Below are 18,364 nucleotides of genomic sequence, written 5' to 3'. Positions count from 1 at the left end.
CTCCCAGGGACAGGGCAAGGGGAAACGGACTCGTTCAGCCTGGACATCAGAAAGCATTTCTTCACAGAAAAGGAGACTAGACATTGGAATGGGCTGCCCAGGCAAGTGGTGGACTCACCATCCCTGGAGGTATTTAAGGAAACGCCGGATGTGGCACTCTCCGGATCCCGTGCCACAGCACTCAGTGCCACGGTCTAGTTGCCATGGTGGTGTCGGGTCACAGGCTGGACTCACATGACCTCAGAGGTCTTTTCCAAGCTAACTGACCGTGACTCTATGACCGTGCCCCGGGTTTCTCCCCCCCCCCGCCCTTTCCCTCCCCTCAGGGCGGCCCCGCCCCGCTCGCGGAGCGCGGGAAGCGCCGGGGGGCGGTGAGCGCGCGCGCGCGCGCGTGGCTCCCGCGCCTGCGCGGTGGCGGCGGGCGGGGAATTCAGAGCGGCGGCGGGAAGCGCGGTGGGAAGGGCAGGGCTGAGGGCAGGGGAGCGATGAGGGAGGCGCTGCGCGGCCGCTCGGGCAACCAGCCGGCCCCAGACGGTCACCTGCGCACTGTCGACCCCCCCATGGCGTCCCCCGGGCAGCCTTGGTCCCGCACCCGCGCCGCGCTGGGGCGGCTGGAGAGGGCGCTGAGCTGCTCCCGCTGGTAATGGGTGACCCCCTTTCCCTTCTCCCCCTTCCCCTGCGGTTCTTGCCGTGAGGCCGCGCGTGTTAAAAGTGCCGTGTTTCTCCCTCCTGTGCCCACAGCGCCGGCGTCCTGCGGCAGCCCGTGTCCCTGGGGCAGTGCGAGCACGTCTTCTGCCTGTAAGTACCGGGGCCGCCGTGCTGTGGGCACGGGGCCCGGAGGTGGCACCGGCGGGGCTTCCTGGCCCTTTCGGGGGGCTGAGGGGGAGAGAAAGGCGGGAGCTGCCGCCCTCCTGTGGGTCCCCTGCCAGAGTGTTGGTTTAGGCTTCAGGATGCTGGCCTGGTGTGAAGGGAGCCCTCAGTCTGATGGAGGGGATTGTCCACCTGTAGTGGGGTTAGAACTGCGAAACAACTTCTCATAATCTCTTAACTCCTTGCTCCTCCTCTCCTCATTGCAAACAAAAAAAGAGCAGCCTGGAAAGATGTTCCCTGTTTCCAAGGGGGTTTTGCTCTACCGGGAGTGAGTGCTGCTTGCCCTTGCTCTGGCCTCCTGTGCTGATGACATCGCCCCTTCAGATCTGCCGCTGCAGCTCCTCCTGTATTCCTGCCCGTCCGAACACGTTAGGATAGCAGGATTACCTCTGCTTACAGTTTGTTAAATAATCCGAGTGCTTAAAAAAAAAACCGGAGTTATGTTGGAAACATTCTGGTACAAGGCACTTCTGAGGAGGTGGTGGTCGCTTGGCCTGTTTTAGGACAACTCGCTGCTTCGTCAGTACAGGGAGAGTCTGAAATGTTTGTGCCCCAGAATCACATTTGGTGGTGGAACCTTTTGGCTGCCCTGTATGTCACTGCTCTTCACAGCATGCAAATGCAGACACGGGGAGTTAAAAGGTCAATGGTATATCTTGAACAGTTTCTCTGCACAGCAGAGGTGTGAGAAGCCTGATAAAATATATTTGTTACAGTGGAGAGGATAAATACCTTCTAACCTCTGCTTGTAAGCCAGTCTAGATATTCAGCTTTGCCTCTTGACACTGTAATCACTATGTCAGTAAAAGCAGAGGAAAACCCTTCCTCCCTCATGGATGTGTATCCACTCCCTGTATTCAGCTGCACTTTTCTCATTGGAGCTTACAGTGCTGGAGGCCTGAAGGGTGAAGTGCAAATAAAATATTTTCTTGCTTTTTAAGGAGTAATTGATTATGGGACAGATGCTATCAGTGTCTCCTCCCCGATATGGATGTATTAAAAGATGCAATATGATTTATTTCTCTCCAGACATGTGTGCTCTTTCCCAGCTGTGGCCATTAACTGCTGTAGGAGATTCTTGAAGAGGGACTTTTTACAAAGGCATGTAGTGACAGGACAAGGGGCAATGGCTTCAAATTGGCAAAAAGTAGATGTTAGGAAAAAATTCTTCCCTGTGATGGTGGTGAGGTCCTGGCACAGGTTGCCCAGAGGAGCTGTGGCTGCCCCACCCCTGGAAGTGTTCAAGGCCATGGCAGGGGTGTGGAACCAGCTGGTCTTTAAGGTCCCTTCCAACCCAAGCCATTCTGTGATTCTGCTGTCTGGAGGAATTTTTTTTCTTATTTATTTCCTTTATATGACCTGTCTACAGATTACTTGGTAAAATAACCCCCAGAAGCTCCTACAGGTTACTTATAAACATGATTGTGTGGCTTAATAAATGTAATTGTTTAGCTGTTGGTTGTCTAAGGCCTTGTGGTTTTGTTTTTGAAGATCAGAAGACAATGCAGTTTGTATTGGTGAGGCTGGAAAGAATAGCTAAGAGGAGTCTTAAGCACTCATTAGCAGCTATTTCTTGCTCCAGATGAAGGAGTCCATTTGCTATTATCTGAGTTATTGTTATACCTAATCTCTTCTCTTTTGTATGCCTGACCTTTTAGCAGCAATTTGATGTGTCCTTTGATGACCGAGTCTCTGATAGCTGCTATTTTTTTAAATAAACCTAAGGAAATTTAGATTAATTTGTTTAGAAGCAAATTATGTAGGGCATGGGTCCACTCTGCAGTATTTTGACGTGAAGTGATTCTGATCCACTGCCCAAGCCAAACATTTATTGATACAGCTGGGAAGGAGCAGGGTGGATGGCCAGAGCTGGCTGCTGATAGATGAAGTGAAATATGTGAAACTAATGAACTGCAGTAATCAGGTCACACATAATAGAACTGGTTCTCCCTCAGCACGGTTTTATTATGGACAGGGATATTTATTAAGATCAGTTTCTGGAGTTTTGCATAGCTCTACCAGGTTAGCCTCAGTCATTATCCACTAACTATAAAGCCCCAACAGCTAGAATTACTTAAGCAATGTTGTAGTATAAAAGTCATTCTGCATTTCCTTTGCTGTACCTTTTACAGGCATGGGAAACCGAGGCTGACTTCCCTAGAGAATGAGAGCTGGTTGGTCCTTCCCTTTGCTCCAGGTGTTGTCAGTGTCATCTGGAATGTGTCAGAGCCAGGAACTGATCTCCCGATCACAGCAGTGTCTCAGCCACGAGGTCCTTCTCCTACTCAGAGCACAAAACACACCTGGCAGCAATTTTTCCATACCAAATTTCCTCCCTTGGGATTAGCTGAACGCATGATTCATGGGTGGTGTTTGAGGGAGAGATGCTGGTGCAGGGAACAGATCTGAAAATACCTTTCTCCTTAAAGGAAGTGGCAGTAGCTATAATTTTGGTATATTTTGGTTAACTGATATGCTACTAGCTTTGGGGTGTATGAATGTTTAGAGTCAAGATGTATAGTTCTGATCTTCTTTTTCTTGATATTACTGCCTTGATATTGCTTGCTATCTGTTCCTCTGAGTGTTTAACATGATCTGCTCACATTTACTTGTATGCCTTTGGCTAGAATTGTGTGTGCTACGTAGGGGTGAGTAAGGGAGACTTTGAAAATTAATTCAGTCTTGGGTATTTGAAACCATAAGCTGTATTTAATAGGATAGATTGTAGATGAGAAGTAGCAATGGCCCTTGAATGTTGCAGTTCAGATGGGAAAGCATCTGATTAGGCTTCTCACTGGCCTGATCAAAAGAATAGAAGATTTTAGGCTGATATGGGGAGAGTAGTACTGCTGAGGAGGTACAGGTGTTAAATGACCATTGCCAAGTAAATGTTTCCCCACCCACCCCACCTTGATCATCTGACATAAGTGCTCTGAAGGAGAGAGCAGTGATAGAATGCTCTGAACACCTGCAGATCCTCATGGGACTTCATACAGAGAAGTGTTCAGACAGGTGAATCTTCACAATATCAAGAAAATTTTAAGTGGGGAAAAAGCAGAAATGATAGTTTACTGTGGATTGGCTTTCTGGCACTTCTTTAAAAATGGAAGACTGCAGAATAGCAGGTGTGAAAGGATGTGTGGTTTTAACTGTTCAAGCCTAATTGTTACCTGGAGGCAGACAGCAGTGGAGATTTAGCATTTCTTGAAAATTTGGGTCAGCTTCTGATTGGGGAAGTCACAAGACACCACATTTTTCATGACAGTGTCCTGACAAGGCTCTGGACTTGGCTTGCTTAATTATGTTCAGCTTGTCACTTGCCAAGATAAATATGTGCTGTCCTGCGTTTGTGACTCCCTGGTGGGGTTTACAACAGTGGTCTGTCAGGGCTAAAATGAGAGCTTCTCGCTGAGTGCTTTTCATTTGCCTTTCAGATCCTGCGTGGGCGACTGTGTGGGCAGGGAGTGCCCCGTGTGCCACGTGCCAGCCTGGCTGCGGGATGCCCGGATCAACCGGCAGCTGGACTCCATGATCCAGCTGTGCAGCAAACTGCGGGAGCTCCTGGGCACGGACAGCCCCGGTAAGGGTCACCACCCGGCATGGCTGCAGGGGTCCTGGCCGCTCCCTCTCATCTCCCAGGCTTTGTGGGGAACGGAGCAGTGCAGCCCTGCTTAACATTCCGAAGGGCTCTTCCAAATCATGTTTGGAGAATTTGATTTGAAGAGAACTGTCTGTATGGGTTGCTGGTTCTTTGAATGCGTTTTACGGAGAAATCCGCATGAGCGGGTTAGTCCATAATTCATTAGAACCTGTCGTCCAAAATTACATGGAAGTGGGAGAGGTTGCCAAGTCACGTGGCACAAACCAGGGGCCCCAGCTGTCATATCCTGTGCTCCTAGGTGAGCCCCAGTGTGTAATGTTCTGCGCTGTATGAGGGGGCCCTGTTAAAGAATCAGTGCATTTATTCTCTCGCCCCTTGTGTTTCTGTGCACTGAGGTGTGTGTGCTGTCCTGGTAATTTTCAGTTTAGGGTTTTTGCACATGGCAAAAAATTATGCACGTTCCTTGCCTAAAAGGGGAAGGAAGCAAGTCTTAACTCATTTATTTTTCTGGTCCCAAACAATCTGCTGCAGTGGAGTTTTATCACTGCTGACTGTGCTGGAAGATTGCAGAGAACGTACTCTGGGAATTCATCTTTATCAAATTTTAGGCTGTTTTGTGAAAGGAGTTAAAAATGCAGTGAAATAAGTGTAGCTGAATGTATGTCTCTTTTGCAAGCGCAGAAGGAGCATTTATGTAATATCAAGTTTTAGAAAACATTTATTTAGCTGTCAGATATAGAAAAGGTATTTCTTCCTTCATTGTTGCTTCCTAATATGTTTGTCTAAATTAAAGATTCTTTTTTTATGTCTAATCCCATCAGCACCTTCATTCATTTATGGAGTAGCTCTTTATTGACATCAGAGTGCATTTAAGTGAGGAGGCTGGAAGCCTATGTCCAACTATAATGGAATACATTTTGTATAAATATAAAATCCTATGGTGATTAAATATTCTGGAGCATAGAAAACATAGGTGATGGCTTAAACGGGATTTCAGGGAAATATTTTAAGTAATGAAGGCTTTGAAAAACGGAGCTATTTGTGATGCTGTAAATAAAGCATTTAAAATACAACATGGTATTATTGGTAGTATTGATACTGTTTAGATGCTTTGTGGAGGACTCTTGCAGATGGATTAACTCTTAGAAGTGGTATGATGTTTAACTGTACTAGGAATTGAACAATACATTTAGTCCCATAGTTCTTAAAAAATAGAGTCTGCATGGTGTGGCTAAACAGCAGAAAGAAATGGGGTTCTTTTTATCATCCCTTGTTCTGACTTCAGACATGAAATTGAAGTTTACAAGAACGTTATATGTGGAGCTAAAGTTAGGAACTGATGTGGGAGAGGACTTTCCACCACTTGTAATCTTTGCAGTGTGCTAAGGATTAGTACAGTGGCTTTTTGGATGTTTCATACCAAGGTTAAGAGAAAAACCTCCTGAGTTGGTGATAGTTCACTGTCAGGAATGGCTTGGATACATCAGTAAATGAGCACACCTCTGAGAACAACCAATTCTGTGCTGTAAAAAACCCCATACTGCTGAAAATCACAGGATGTTGCAGCTTTATAGATTTTGAGAGCAAATCCTTTGGGATGTGTTGTCCCTCATCTTGGGCAAATCCATCACCTGCCATAGATATATGCCTTGAACTTAATGTATCCAAAGTGAAACATGTTTGAGTTTGGAGAATCAGGACCTCTCCTGTTAGGGACTTGCTTTCATGCTCTTACAGCTCTGTACTTTTGTCAACAACGTTTTCTTCTCTTTTTTTTTTTTTTTTTTTTTTGTTAGAAGGTCAGAAATTGTACTTTTATGTTCCAGTAAAGGAAATAGACCGAAAAATCAATCTTTCAGTAGAGGAAAGGAAGAGAAGCAGTTGAAACAAAGAATATTTCCATATATTTGTTTTATGTCTCTTTTGCGTATTTGGCTTTATATGCCTTGTTTTGTTGTTGTGGCTCATATAAAGGCTTCTCTTTGAGATCCTTGTTGACACTGAAATTTCTAATGCAAGTGCATCCTGCTACCCTTTTTTTAGTGTATGACAGAACTAGTGAATGCAGCAAGTTATGTGTTTTTATTTAAAAAAACCCCAGAACTGCTGTGCCTGAAAAGGATAGGGTTAAGCTCACATATTGAATGTTTCAAGTACAAAAATCCCTGTACCCTGAGGTTCCACAGTAGATATGAGAGGGATCTCACTTTGTATTCTGTTGGGATAAGAATAGCTTTTGCCAAGCAGCATGTGCATTGTAAGAAGCAGCAGCGAGTAATTCAGGAAAGGCTGCACAAAGCAGCTAATATTTCCCTTCTAAATTAAAGGGAAACACAACAAATGACACTGCTGGGACAACTGAAGGAAGACTGACAAATGACAAACCTGAAACTGGATAGAAAATGCAGATTAGGGGTAGAAAATTCAAACTATGGGTAGCAAATGCTGGTCTCAAAAATAATTCACTTGTTAGAGATGTTATATTCTTAGTCTATGGCAAGGTGAGGAGAGCTGTGTGACCTTCTCAGTACCCTATGTTGTGCCTTTACAGGGGCAGTGGGAAGCTGGGTGGCTGGCAGGCTTCACAGGTGGGTGTCTGCACCTCAAAATCTTTGGCTCTGATCTTGCAGCACCCAGGGCTTTGTGAGAACTGGCTCTGGGGGGATGATGGGCTTCGTGGGGGGGAATCAACAGGGACTTGTTGAATCCTGGGCATAGTGTACATAATACACTAGAGAGGAAGGAAGCTGATTTACAGTGATGATTTTGAAAGTGAATTCCTAAATACTTCAGCAGATTTTTTTTGTGTGATGCTCTATAAAATGAAGAGATTATTGTTGATTTTCAGAAGAATCGTTTATAGATGATTTTACCTTATTCTGTGTAACATAATGTGCTTCACTCTAACACAAACTAAGCCTTCCTCCCCTCTTCTCAGACAGAACTGGACCTTGCAGGTGATGGTCAAAGCTTCCTAAGCTCATGCTGATGATGGTGGACAGTGGGAGAGATCAACTTTTTATCAGCCTTTATAGTATCATGACTTAGTTTCACGTTTGCTGATGTGGAGGGAAAGATGTTGAGCTTCTGTTGTAACAGATTACATTGCATTTCGTGTGTGCTGTGACATTTTTCATAATAGCTAAAGATGAGGTTTTGAATAGTTGGAATTTCTCCCTTTCCCCACCCTGTGTTGAATACTTAGCTTGCAAAATAATCATTCTTCAGTGAAGGCACTAATGTTGCACAGATGGTACCAAAGCTCTTCCCTTTGATTTTTAATAAGGGACTAGTTTGTCAAAGAGATTTCTCAACTTCTCTTCTGAAACCCGTAATAGAGAATAATTTGAAAGGCACACAATGTGCATCATTATATTCCTTTGATGCAGATTAATGATAGCTAAACCACATTTTCTAATTGCTCCTTTTTTCTCCCCTGCTCTAGCCTGTTATTGCAGTGCAGCAGAACTTGGAGATGGAGCTCTACTTGCAAGGCACTGCCTATCTCCTCGTATCTTTTTCTACTCTCAACTCTTTTAACATTCAAGAAATTCAACTCTATTAAATGTCAGCATTAAGAAACGTGTGCTTATTATGTGCAAATAAGTCTAATTTAGAAAGAATTCAGTTAATGTATTGTGTGTATGAATGTTATGTTTAATAGGTAATGGAGAGTAAATTTACTGCATTTATTAAAGGCTGATTCTAATACTGTTATTGTACATGCTCTTTACAGTATTGCAGGTGCTTAAAATCTGGGATTAGTAAGGCATGCTCTACTGATTTACCTTGTCTCAACGCATCTCTAAAAAATGTTGGGAGGACACTTATGTATTAAAAAGATAATTAAATCTAAAACATATATAGTAATTTTTTTTTCATTACTGTTGAGATGCAAGCTCTGACTTCCAGCTTGGAGACAGCAAAGAATTCATTGGGATCGATTTTTCTGTGAGCAATTTTCTCTAAAGGTAGTTTAACTGAATGCACTTAACTGCTAGATAATGCCCTCTTTATATAAATTAACATTTACATATTAAACCATAAGAACTTCCTTTCATCATCTTAGCACTGTGCCTCTTCTCCCTCCCTCCCTCTCCCAGCTCTGGGTCCATCAACAGATTCAATTTTCAGGGAGGGTAGATTGGCCATTTGACCAAATTACTTCTGCTCCCTCTTGTTGTCCTCTTTGGAATTGGAGGAAAGGGTAGCAGAGTCTTAAGAATTACTGTTTTTTGCAGATGCTGCTGTTCAGGTAAAGTTGCCATCAGCTGCAGAGTATTCCAGAGGATGGAAGAAGGGCTGGGAGATAGCACACAGCCTGGCAGAAGGGCAGCTTCTCCCCCAGCAGGCTGTGCAGGTGCCCTGGGTGTGCTGGGATTGGTCTCTGACAGCAGGTGTGGTCATCTAATCATGTTCTCAGGTGCCCCCCTGTTCTAAAACATGCAAACTCTTTTGCACCTGAAGTAGTTGCATGTGAGGAAAAATAATTCTGGGAAATTATCTGGTGTCTTGTTATATTTTCAGCAGGTTTTTAATAACCTGACTAATAAGGCCCTGCTGAGCAGCCAGTAATGAACAGATTGGTTTGGGAACCCTCATGGTGGATTGTTCACAGGCTTTCTTGCTGCCAGAAGTGGTATGTCCAGAGCTTCCAGAGTAAATTCTTCACCATGTTATGCTGCTTTAGATCTTATTTCTGAAGGGCAGTGCCTTTGATTGAATTTGTCACTTGGACTTTAAAGCCTCGCTGTGCTATACACATCAGAAAGAATTCTGGCCATTGCAAAATTGTTGCACAAATTACTTCTGCAAGCTGATTTTATTCTGTCTCTTTACTTGGGGAAGACTGATGATTCTAGCAAGGTAAATATTTTACAAGGAAATCTGCTAGTTGTGTAAACAGTGAAGGCACAACAAGTAAATAGTAACTTGTGTTTTATATTTTGCATCTGCTTGCAATCAAGCTCTTCCTTTTTTTAGATGTTATTGTCAGAACAAGATTGGATACGATCTCAGGGACAGCTAGTTCTGAGACTTCAGTCTCAATTTCAGTCCCTTTCTTCCTGTTTGCACCGACTCCAGCCCTACAGGAAAACCAAATAGCTGCAGTTCTGTACTTGATGATTGTCTTTAGATACCTAAATGATTGATTAGCTAGCCTCAAGCTGTATTCCTAAAGACTTCTGGTCTGATGGCTTACATGTTCCTCTGGCTAAATCTAATATGTAACATATTTTAATTCAAGGAGTAAGTAGGGTAATTGAAATCAAGACTGAGGAAACATTTAACTTTGAAATATTACTTTAAAAGAAAACTGCAAATGCCTGTTTTAGTGTTCAATTACTAGCAATGCAGTTCTCTTTTAAGTGAAATTTCAAACATACATTTTCAGGGCTAAGGGATTGGGACTAGTTTGTTTGCTGTCTGTGAGTTTATCACAGTTTACTGTGGAAAATGGGCTATAGTTACTAACACCAAAAATAAGAGAAGGTGTGGAGAAAATAAATTACCCATTGAAAGTTAATGCACCAAGTGAACGTGATAGATTGTTGCAGTGAGTGTCTGTCACTTTTAATAATTGAGGCTTTGTACAGTTTATTTCAAGAACATTTAATCCCCCACGATAATCTTGGTCTTAGTTCTGTTTCAAAAAAGATAGAAATAACTTTCCTCACTAGGCAAGGTTCATGTTGGTTTTGTGTTTGATTTGCTGTAAATCACCACGACTTTTGTGCATCGTAGTCCCTGAGGTTTGAGGCAACAGGAAGAATGCCTTGTGCATTTACTTTGAAGGGCTTGTCCAAGTAGCCTAAAATAACTTGGGTTTCCATGAAGGAATTGGTAAAAAATTTGTTCTAGCTTTTTTGCACCAAAAAAAGTTGTCTAATTAAATTAGTGTCTAACTTAGAGGTCACTTTGTGCTCCCTAATTTATTCTTAAGCCATTGAGAACAGTATTTATAGTCCTTGTCCTCAACTGTTATTTGCTGGGAGTACAGGATATTCCTCTGTCATCTTGGTTATTGATTTGTAATGTGCTGTACGGTGTGATTTATAAAATTGCTCCACTGCATATTTTTAGAGAAATGTTTGAGGTCATCAAAATGTTTAGCTTCCTTGAAATTATTTACTATCAAGGGTAAAGGATCATATGACAGGACACAATTACTTACGGATTTTCTTTGTATTCCTCTGATTCATCTGCTATATCTGTGGAAGCAGTCAACATTTCTCAGGAATGTTCAACACTCTTCTAAGGATATTATTTTTGCTTGCCTAGAGCTATTCTTCTTTTCCATCTTCAGATGAACTATATTATCTTTTTAGAAAATTGTCTCTGTGCTCTTTTGTGTATGCACATACTATTTCGTTAAACCTATTTCCAAGAAAACTCGGGGAGAGAACCAACTTCTGTCCTTTTCTGAGCTGATCAGAAATCCTCTGTGCATGTGCTGAAGGAATTTCTCCACCAGGATGCTCACTTGCCCAGTGGATCACTTGAGCTGCACTAGGATGGATCCCTGAACTCCAGAGTGGCAGGTGACCTTGCCAGGGGTTTTAAAGCATTACCAGTGTCTTCTCAGAAGAAATGAAGGGACTCTTAGATCGTGTTTAGTAACACTTCAACAGTTATTGCAGTTGTTTTTATGACCTTTGTTTGCTCTATGATGTTTTGTAGAGCTCTCTAACTCTGTAATTATTTCTCCTCTTCCCTGATGCACTTAGATTCAGCAGAAGATGCATCCACACCACCTGACTCAGACTTGGGCAAAAACAACAAGAAGGAACAGATAAAAATGTGGTTCAGCCCAAGAAGTAGGAAGATTCGATGTGTCCTGAACAAGAGTCAGCCTGAGACTAAAAGCAGTGACCCTGGTGAGGACACATCTTCAGTTTATGATTTCTTTCCTTCCCCTCCTCACGAAAAGCCCCCTGAGCTGACAAAAAAACCAACCCAGAGGCAGAATAAGAAGATGAAGAAGAAGCATCTGGCAGAGATTAACCAAGTGTGGAAGTTAGAGAAGCCTGGGCAGAAAGGAGTTGAGGAGAAGACTCCCAAGGAAAAGTGTGTGACCATCTGCAGTCAGCCAGTGATCCTGTGCACACCGGAACCGGAGAGCCCGGAAAAGAGACCTCAGCAGGAGGCTGTGAAGGAAGATGACTCCAGCAAAAACACAGGAAATGTGGAAATGCCACCACAGGTAGAATCCCCAGAGAAGAAAGATAACAGTGAGGTTGTGTGCCCTGCACAAGAAAGCAAAGAAAACAATTGTGCTCCAGGGACGTCGCTGTCAATAGAAAGTGAAACCACGCCGTTAAAACGTGGGAGGGAGCAACCCGGGCTTCAGGTCACTCCTCATCCTAAAAGACTGAGGAGGTCTGAGAGGGGCATTGCTGGGAAGGCAGGGAAGGCAGGCAGGCAGGCAGATTGCTTGGAGGAGTTACCTCAGGGCTCCCCCATCTCCCCAGCGACTGAACACCAGACACCCGTTCAGATTTCTTCCTCTGTGTCAAAACTCACTGGCACTGTAAGGAAGACAAGAAGCTCTGCAGTCCAAGCAACAGATAGTCCTTCACTTTCAAAATCTCCCTCTACCCCATCTACTCCTAAGACTTGCAGTCAAGTATCAATACCATTCAGTCCTTCTGTGCTGAAATCCCCTGGTGGCAACACAATTTCCAGAAGAAATTACAAAGGAGAGACTTTGCTCCACGTTGCTTCCATCAAGGTAGGACCATCATCTTCTAGTTTAACTTCTAACAGAGGTTTGAAAAGACAATGTTGTTTTAAAAATATTCTGTAAATCACTTACTTCAGAACATCCTGTGTCGGTGGGGGGGGAAATCTCATTTTGTGATCTTTATCTTCTGGGTTTATTGGGAAGTTTCCAACCTGATTTATAAAGAAATGACTACTGGAATGATCAAAGATGGTTATACTTGGAAACTCAGTGTGCTACAGTGTCAGTTATACACGTGAGTTCTAGGAAGTGATAAGCATTTAGATGTTTTGGCCTTGTGTGCCAGAAAACTGTCTCTGATTTGTCATAAGGAACTTAGTAAGTTTTTCAGACCTCAGTGAGTGATCTTGATCAGTTTAACTTGAGCAGGACAAGACCTGAATTACCTGTATAAAGATAACTATGAAACCTTAATTGGGGTTAATTCCACAATCTTTGAGGTCTGCCACCTGGTGCAAGTGTTGGCTCAAGAGGAATGGGGTGCTGCACCCTGTGATTCCCATGCTGAGCCCTGTGCTCTGAAGGAAGGGACAGAGTTGGGGTGTTCTCAGTAGGGTTCAGTTTTATGTAGGATCAGTGTTATTCTTGGAATGACAGCTGTCACTCATTTTGCTCTTATTACCTTAGCCAGTTCCTGCTGTGGTAGAACCCCATGGCTTTGCTCTTTGCAAGGGCTGTCCTTGCCCATTACTTTGTAGAACTGCAGGGAGGGTAAAACTTGTCCCACTCATCAGATGCACTCGTGGCAGCTCCCTTTGGAGAGGTTGTTTCAAGGAGTTTGTAGTCTGGCAATTTAAATGTACTTTGTGCTAAATCATAATACACAAATACTGTGTGGTTAATAAACTGCCTCTGCTGGAAGAATTGATTCCTCTGTAAGCATCCTGACATTTATACAGCACTTCTGTGTGGTGAGACAGGCTGTTCTTGAGCAGTAGCTGTGCCCTCTTTCAAAGGCATTCTAATAAGCCACTCCTGCTGCACGAGACCTTTTTAAACAGAAGTGGCAGCTGAGTTTGAGTTCAAATCTTGTACTTGATGCCATTAATATGGAGTTAGGGAGGAGAGAATGAAACATTGTCCTCACAGGACTCAAGAGCTTCGAAGGATAGATCTCTTGTTACCTCTCCTCGTAAGTCCTGTATATTCCTCTTTATTAAAACACTGTTTACAAATTGCCCTTGCATGATTTACTGGGAGTTTGTAATGAATACCGTCATGACTGGCTGGCTCTAAAAAAAATTGATGTACCTTGACAAGTTTTCACACAGGTGTGGTTTCCAGCAATGTGAGTGACACTTCTTTGGAACACAAGTATTTCATCTAAGAAAACAGCCCCTCTGGAGCTTATTGTGATCCCTGGAGTATTGACATATTGGGGATATTGCCAGTAAGGTGTTTTTTCATTGCAAGGCATTTTGAAGATAAATGAGTAGAAATGAAACAGTTCATGCTGTAGACAGAGGGATAAGCATGTTTTGATTATCCAGGTTCAGTGGTGTCGCTGGCACTGCTTGTTGGCATTGGCACAACCCTCTGAGAAAGGACAGGGCTGCCCCAGGGGGCTGGAAAGCTCATCTCCAGCTGGACTGTGGGCAGTGGGGTGGGCTTCTCTCAGTCCTCAGTGTGAACTCCTTTCAGTGTTGCCTTCTAATCTTTATAATTATTGAGCTAAAATGGGAAGTGCCTTCTGTTCCTCATTAGTTCTGCTGTGGTTTTTTATCCATCAGTTCCATATTCATTGAGGTGCTCATTAGCAAAGGCTTGTTTAGCTAGGTAGGGCTTCAGGGTGATCCCAAAGTTACTGCTGTCTTTTAAATGGAACTAAAATAAGGCCAGGGAAGTTATCTTTTGGTTATGGTCACAGTTTCCTTGCACATATCTTTGTTTCCAGTTACTAAACTTCCAAGGCAGCTCTGAGAAAGATGTTTTGCTGTCTCAGTTCCTCGTCTGTAAAGGAGGTTATACAGGTGACCTCCTTTCTTTTGTGATGTTTTTGGTTCTTGTTATGTGGCTTAATAATCAGGGGATTATTATGGCATTCTGAAGAAGCTGCTGCATCCCCTGGTAGCCAGGAAATGTAGGCACAGTCACGAGTCCCTGTCAGAGTAGATGAAGTTCCTGGAGCCAACGTGATGGGAGGACTTGCTCTTTCTAAAGGAGGATTGGCCATGGGGTTTGGGAGCATCTTACTTTGTGAAGCAGTGACCAAGAAGTAGCAGGGATTGATTGCCATGGATGAATGCTGCTGCAAGAAAACATGGGTTTTTTGCATGCAAGTATCTTTTATACCTGTATGTTTCTAGATCACTCTTCCAACTTGTAGAACCCTGCTATGGAACTGATAAGTGTTTCCTCAAAGACACTGGTCTTGAAAACACCAGGCTTTATATTGTATGTATATTCTCATTGTGGGGTTTAGTTTGGGGTGGGGGATTGTGGTTTTTTTTTGTTTGGTTGGTTGTTTTTTTCTTTTCCAAAATAGAATGTCATTTTCCATTTCCATTGTCCAAAATGTCATTTTTTTTTTTCTGTTTCTAGAAGGAGTATTTCTCTTCCAGTTTTGTTTTATAGGCAATTTTTTCCTCGTTCTTTCCACAGCCAGTCATGTTTTTCCATGTGTATAATGGGCAACAGACATGTAGCTGCCACCCTCCCCCCCAAAGTGAAATAAAGTCTAATTCTCTGGGACTTCATTAATTATAAAAATAAATCTGTATTATTTTCATTAGCTGTTAGGGTCTAATATCCAGAATTTAATTAAAGCTAATTGAATTCTCCTTTTTTTTCTTATTTAAAAGAGATCATAAACAACATTATCACACATGAAAAGTGAGACTTGTGCTGTTTCAAATGATTCTGAGGGATTGTCCCCATTTACTTCTACTAGTTATTACCTTACTGAAATCAAAATGGTTCTCAAGAAGGGTTCTGGTGTGGCTGAACTTAGTGCTGAGCTAAACTAACAAATGAAAATAAAGGTGACTCTTCCTGCAGCAAACAGCAGTCGTGTTTATCTTCATGGTCATTAAAGGTAAAAATTCCAATTAGTTAAAATACAAAATGTGACCTTTTCAACTCAGAATGTTCTAAACTAGTGGGAAATTGCCCAATCAAAAGCCCTTCCACAAGGGAGTTTTTTTACAGTAGGATACCAAATTGTTCCCAGGACCAGCTCTTACCTGGCAGTTAAAACACAGCACAGCCCTGCTTGCTGAGTTAGTGTGGGAGAGAAAAACCCCACTGTTTCTGGGTACAGCATTTCAGCTCTTGGCTGTGCCTGTTTCTGCTGCATTGCCAAGGGACATGATGGGGCAGTCCCCAGTGGAATGGTGCCACTGTGGGTTCTGGGAAGAGGGATAGTGAACTGCAGTGCAAGAGGGTTGCTGAGGACCAACAGCAACAGGCACACTGTTTCCAGGGTGGGAAGTAGCTTGTGGAGAAGGCTTGTTGTGCTTGTTGTGCTTCAGGTTGGAAGGAATCAGAGTTGTCCCTGCTCTGAGGAAAGAAGAAATTGCATCTGTGCAGGGCACCTGCTCAGTCTGACGAGAGAGAGGTGCTATACTGGGACCAGTTTTGGTTACCTGCTGTTCCAGGGGCCCTTTAGTTCTAACAGCTGACCAGGAGGGCCTTCAGAAAGGCTTCACCCGTGGCTGACCTGCTGTTCTGGACTCTTGGTGGTCTTTACATCGTTACACCTAACACTAATAACTGGGAGATAATCCCTTCCCAGCCTGTGAGACTGCTCTGCCTTTTTGTTGCTGTGTTACCACTTAATGACACATTAGGAGGACGGTGAAAGAAGATTCTGTGTTTTTTAGTCATGGTCAACATCAGAATACCTTGTAAATCCTGTTTTCAGGTGTCTGACCTAGTCAGCTGAGCAGGTCCTTTGGTGCCAGATGTGTGTGTGCCATGGCTGAGTGTTGGGTCACAGAACATCTCCCCTCCCAGAGAAGTGAGGCCAAGGCAAACATGAAATAGCATTGTGCTTTCAAATGCAGAAGTTAAGAATGTGAAAACTGGACATGAGTCAAAGCAATCCATCTTCCCAAGTGCTGATTTGAAAGCTTGGAAACAAATTACCATTTCTTTTTCAATAATGCTTGGTTGTTACTTCTGTTTCTGAGGCAGGTTGAACTTCTTGCATGCATTCTCTTTAAAGGTTAAGCACAGCTGCTTGTGTGTTTGTTATTAATAAATGGTCTGCTGGGTAGGGGATTGATTTGGAGAAATTTGAGAGGATAAATTTGCCGGTTGCTGGAAAGAGTTGATTGGAGCATTTGCAATTCCTATAAGCACTCTGTAATTCATGTTTGTCCTCTTTTGACTATTTATGAGTTGTAAATAATCTAGCTCCCCCCCAACTTAAACAAACAAATGTCTTTGGGTTTGAAAGGTTTTTTTTTTTTTTCTGTTCATTTGTTTGACCTAAAGATTGAAGTTGCTTGGTTACATTTGGAAATAAAGAGAGAAGGGTTTGGTAGAATTAGTACAAGTTTTTAGCTTCATCTTCAAGTACTGTCCTAATTCTTTGGATCTTTTGAACTGGTAGAATGTTTTTATTAACTTAATAATTTAAACAAGACTTCTGAGTGGAAAATATCTATGGTTAATGGAGATTGTAAAGGGTACAATGGGAAAAACCCCCCTGTAAAATAGGACTGAAAGGACACTTGCAGTTCTTAACCATATGTCTGTGTTAAAATCAGGACACAATTGACTTGAGAGAAAAGGAAAAAAAAACCCAACAAAACAAACAAAAAACAACCAACGACCTCCTGTGAGCCAAGTAAAGATGTTTTTCTGGGTTTATGCCATCTGTGGCTGCAGGAACTAAATTCTCCTTGGGAGGAAGTGTTAGGAAAGCTGTGCAAATACCCTTCTCTGCAAGCTACTGCCGGCTCCAGGTCTGCCAACAGATGGCCCCAGTGCCTTTCCTCGTGTGGTTTTCCCAGCTCCGGTAAACTCTGTCAGGGAGGAAGAGCAAACCCGTGGCTTTATTGTGTTGTCACTACACACGAGCTTTGTTATGAGCTTAAAACGTCCTTTGCTTTTTTCTTCTGAAGGGACAATTCTGCATTCTGCAGTAGTTCTCTGCCTCTTCAGGAACTGGATGTAATCCTTCATTGATAATGAGGTTCCAAAATAAACACTTCCCAGTGAATTGGTAACAGTTAGCATTTTTCTACCTTCTGTCTGTCGTGTTCTCTCTTTCCGAACAAGGAGTGTCTCCATTTACCTTTCCACTCTGCTGTGCTACAGACTGCACAGACACACTCCCAGGGTCCCTCCTCACACCCTCTGCTTGTGGCTCCCTGTTGGAGACTCGTGATTTCCTGCTGGCTTTGCTGGATGGAGTAATCTCAAGGAACTAAATGGACCAAGTTGATCCCAGCAATAGTCAAAGTGCAGCTTCATGCAGCATCTTGGAATCAGTAATTCCATACTAATAGCTGTGGTCTTTTCTGCTTTCTTGTGGAGGAAAGACATATGGGATAGACATGTTTGGGGCTGGGACTTGTACCTACCAGATCCTTACTCTTTGTTGTTTAGAGTTTAGAAAAGCATTTATTGACTTGTAAATGTTAGTGATTACATCGACTGTGAGAGAAGAGGTCAGTGTAAAAAAAAACAAACAAACCAAAACCAAAACACCTCTCCCCACCCCCTTCCCTGGGGGGAAAAAAAAACAACCCAAAACAGCCTCCAAAAAACCTGAACTGACCAATGTTTAAAAAATGCACTTTTTTCTTTACTTTTGGATGCTGTCAGCACTGGTGTCCACCCCAGCAGCATTTCCTTTGATAAAACTGCAGCGCTGTCTCACAAATCAACGTTCAGAACTGATCTGGGAAGCTGTGGTGCTGCCTAATGCCCACACAGATTATTAGCTGTGCTTCCTGCTTTAAAGGAGTACTCCTGAAATGTCAAACCCTTGCTGTACATGTTTGCAAACTGAACTTTAAATGATAAGCTCAGATCTCGCTCATTATAGATAATTGTAGCTTCTCTCTGTTGGAAAAGATCTTAATGCTGAACAGTGTCTTGGCTGCCTCTGAGTAGCTCCTCAGATTTGATGCATGTCTGTTCCCTTGCAGCCATGAGGAATATGCTGCTCTTAGAATTCTTGAGTTGCTTTGCAAGGT

The 18,364-nt window shown here is 43.1% G+C and overlaps 1 protein-coding gene across 2 annotated transcripts in view; it reads left to right on the top strand.

The window, feature by feature from the left end:
* The first annotated feature begins 472 nt into the window (after positions 1-472).
* BARD1 (BRCA1 associated RING domain 1) overlaps positions 473-18,364 on the top strand; it is a 41,797-nt gene continuing 23,905 nt past the window's right edge. For both annotated transcript variants that reach the window (XM_027637508.1, XM_027637507.1), the window contains exons 1-4: positions 473-640; positions 742-798; positions 4,305-4,450; positions 11,200-12,203. In XM_027637508.1, the coding sequence (XP_027493309.1) occupies positions 486-640; positions 742-798; positions 4,305-4,450; positions 11,200-12,203 (1,362 nt within the window). In that variant the 5' untranslated portion in view covers positions 473-485. The remainder of the gene's footprint in view (positions 641-741; positions 799-4,304; positions 4,451-11,199; positions 12,204-18,364) is intronic.

Source organism: Corapipo altera, unplaced genomic scaffold (assembly GCF_003945725.1).
Source record: "Corapipo altera isolate COAL_440 unplaced genomic scaffold, ASM394572v1 45, whole genome shotgun sequence".
Classification (NCBI taxonomy): domain Eukaryota; kingdom Metazoa; phylum Chordata; class Aves; order Passeriformes; family Pipridae; genus Corapipo; species Corapipo altera.
Note: the sequence above shows the minus strand (reverse complement) of the source record. Positions and strands in the feature narration are given on the sequence as shown.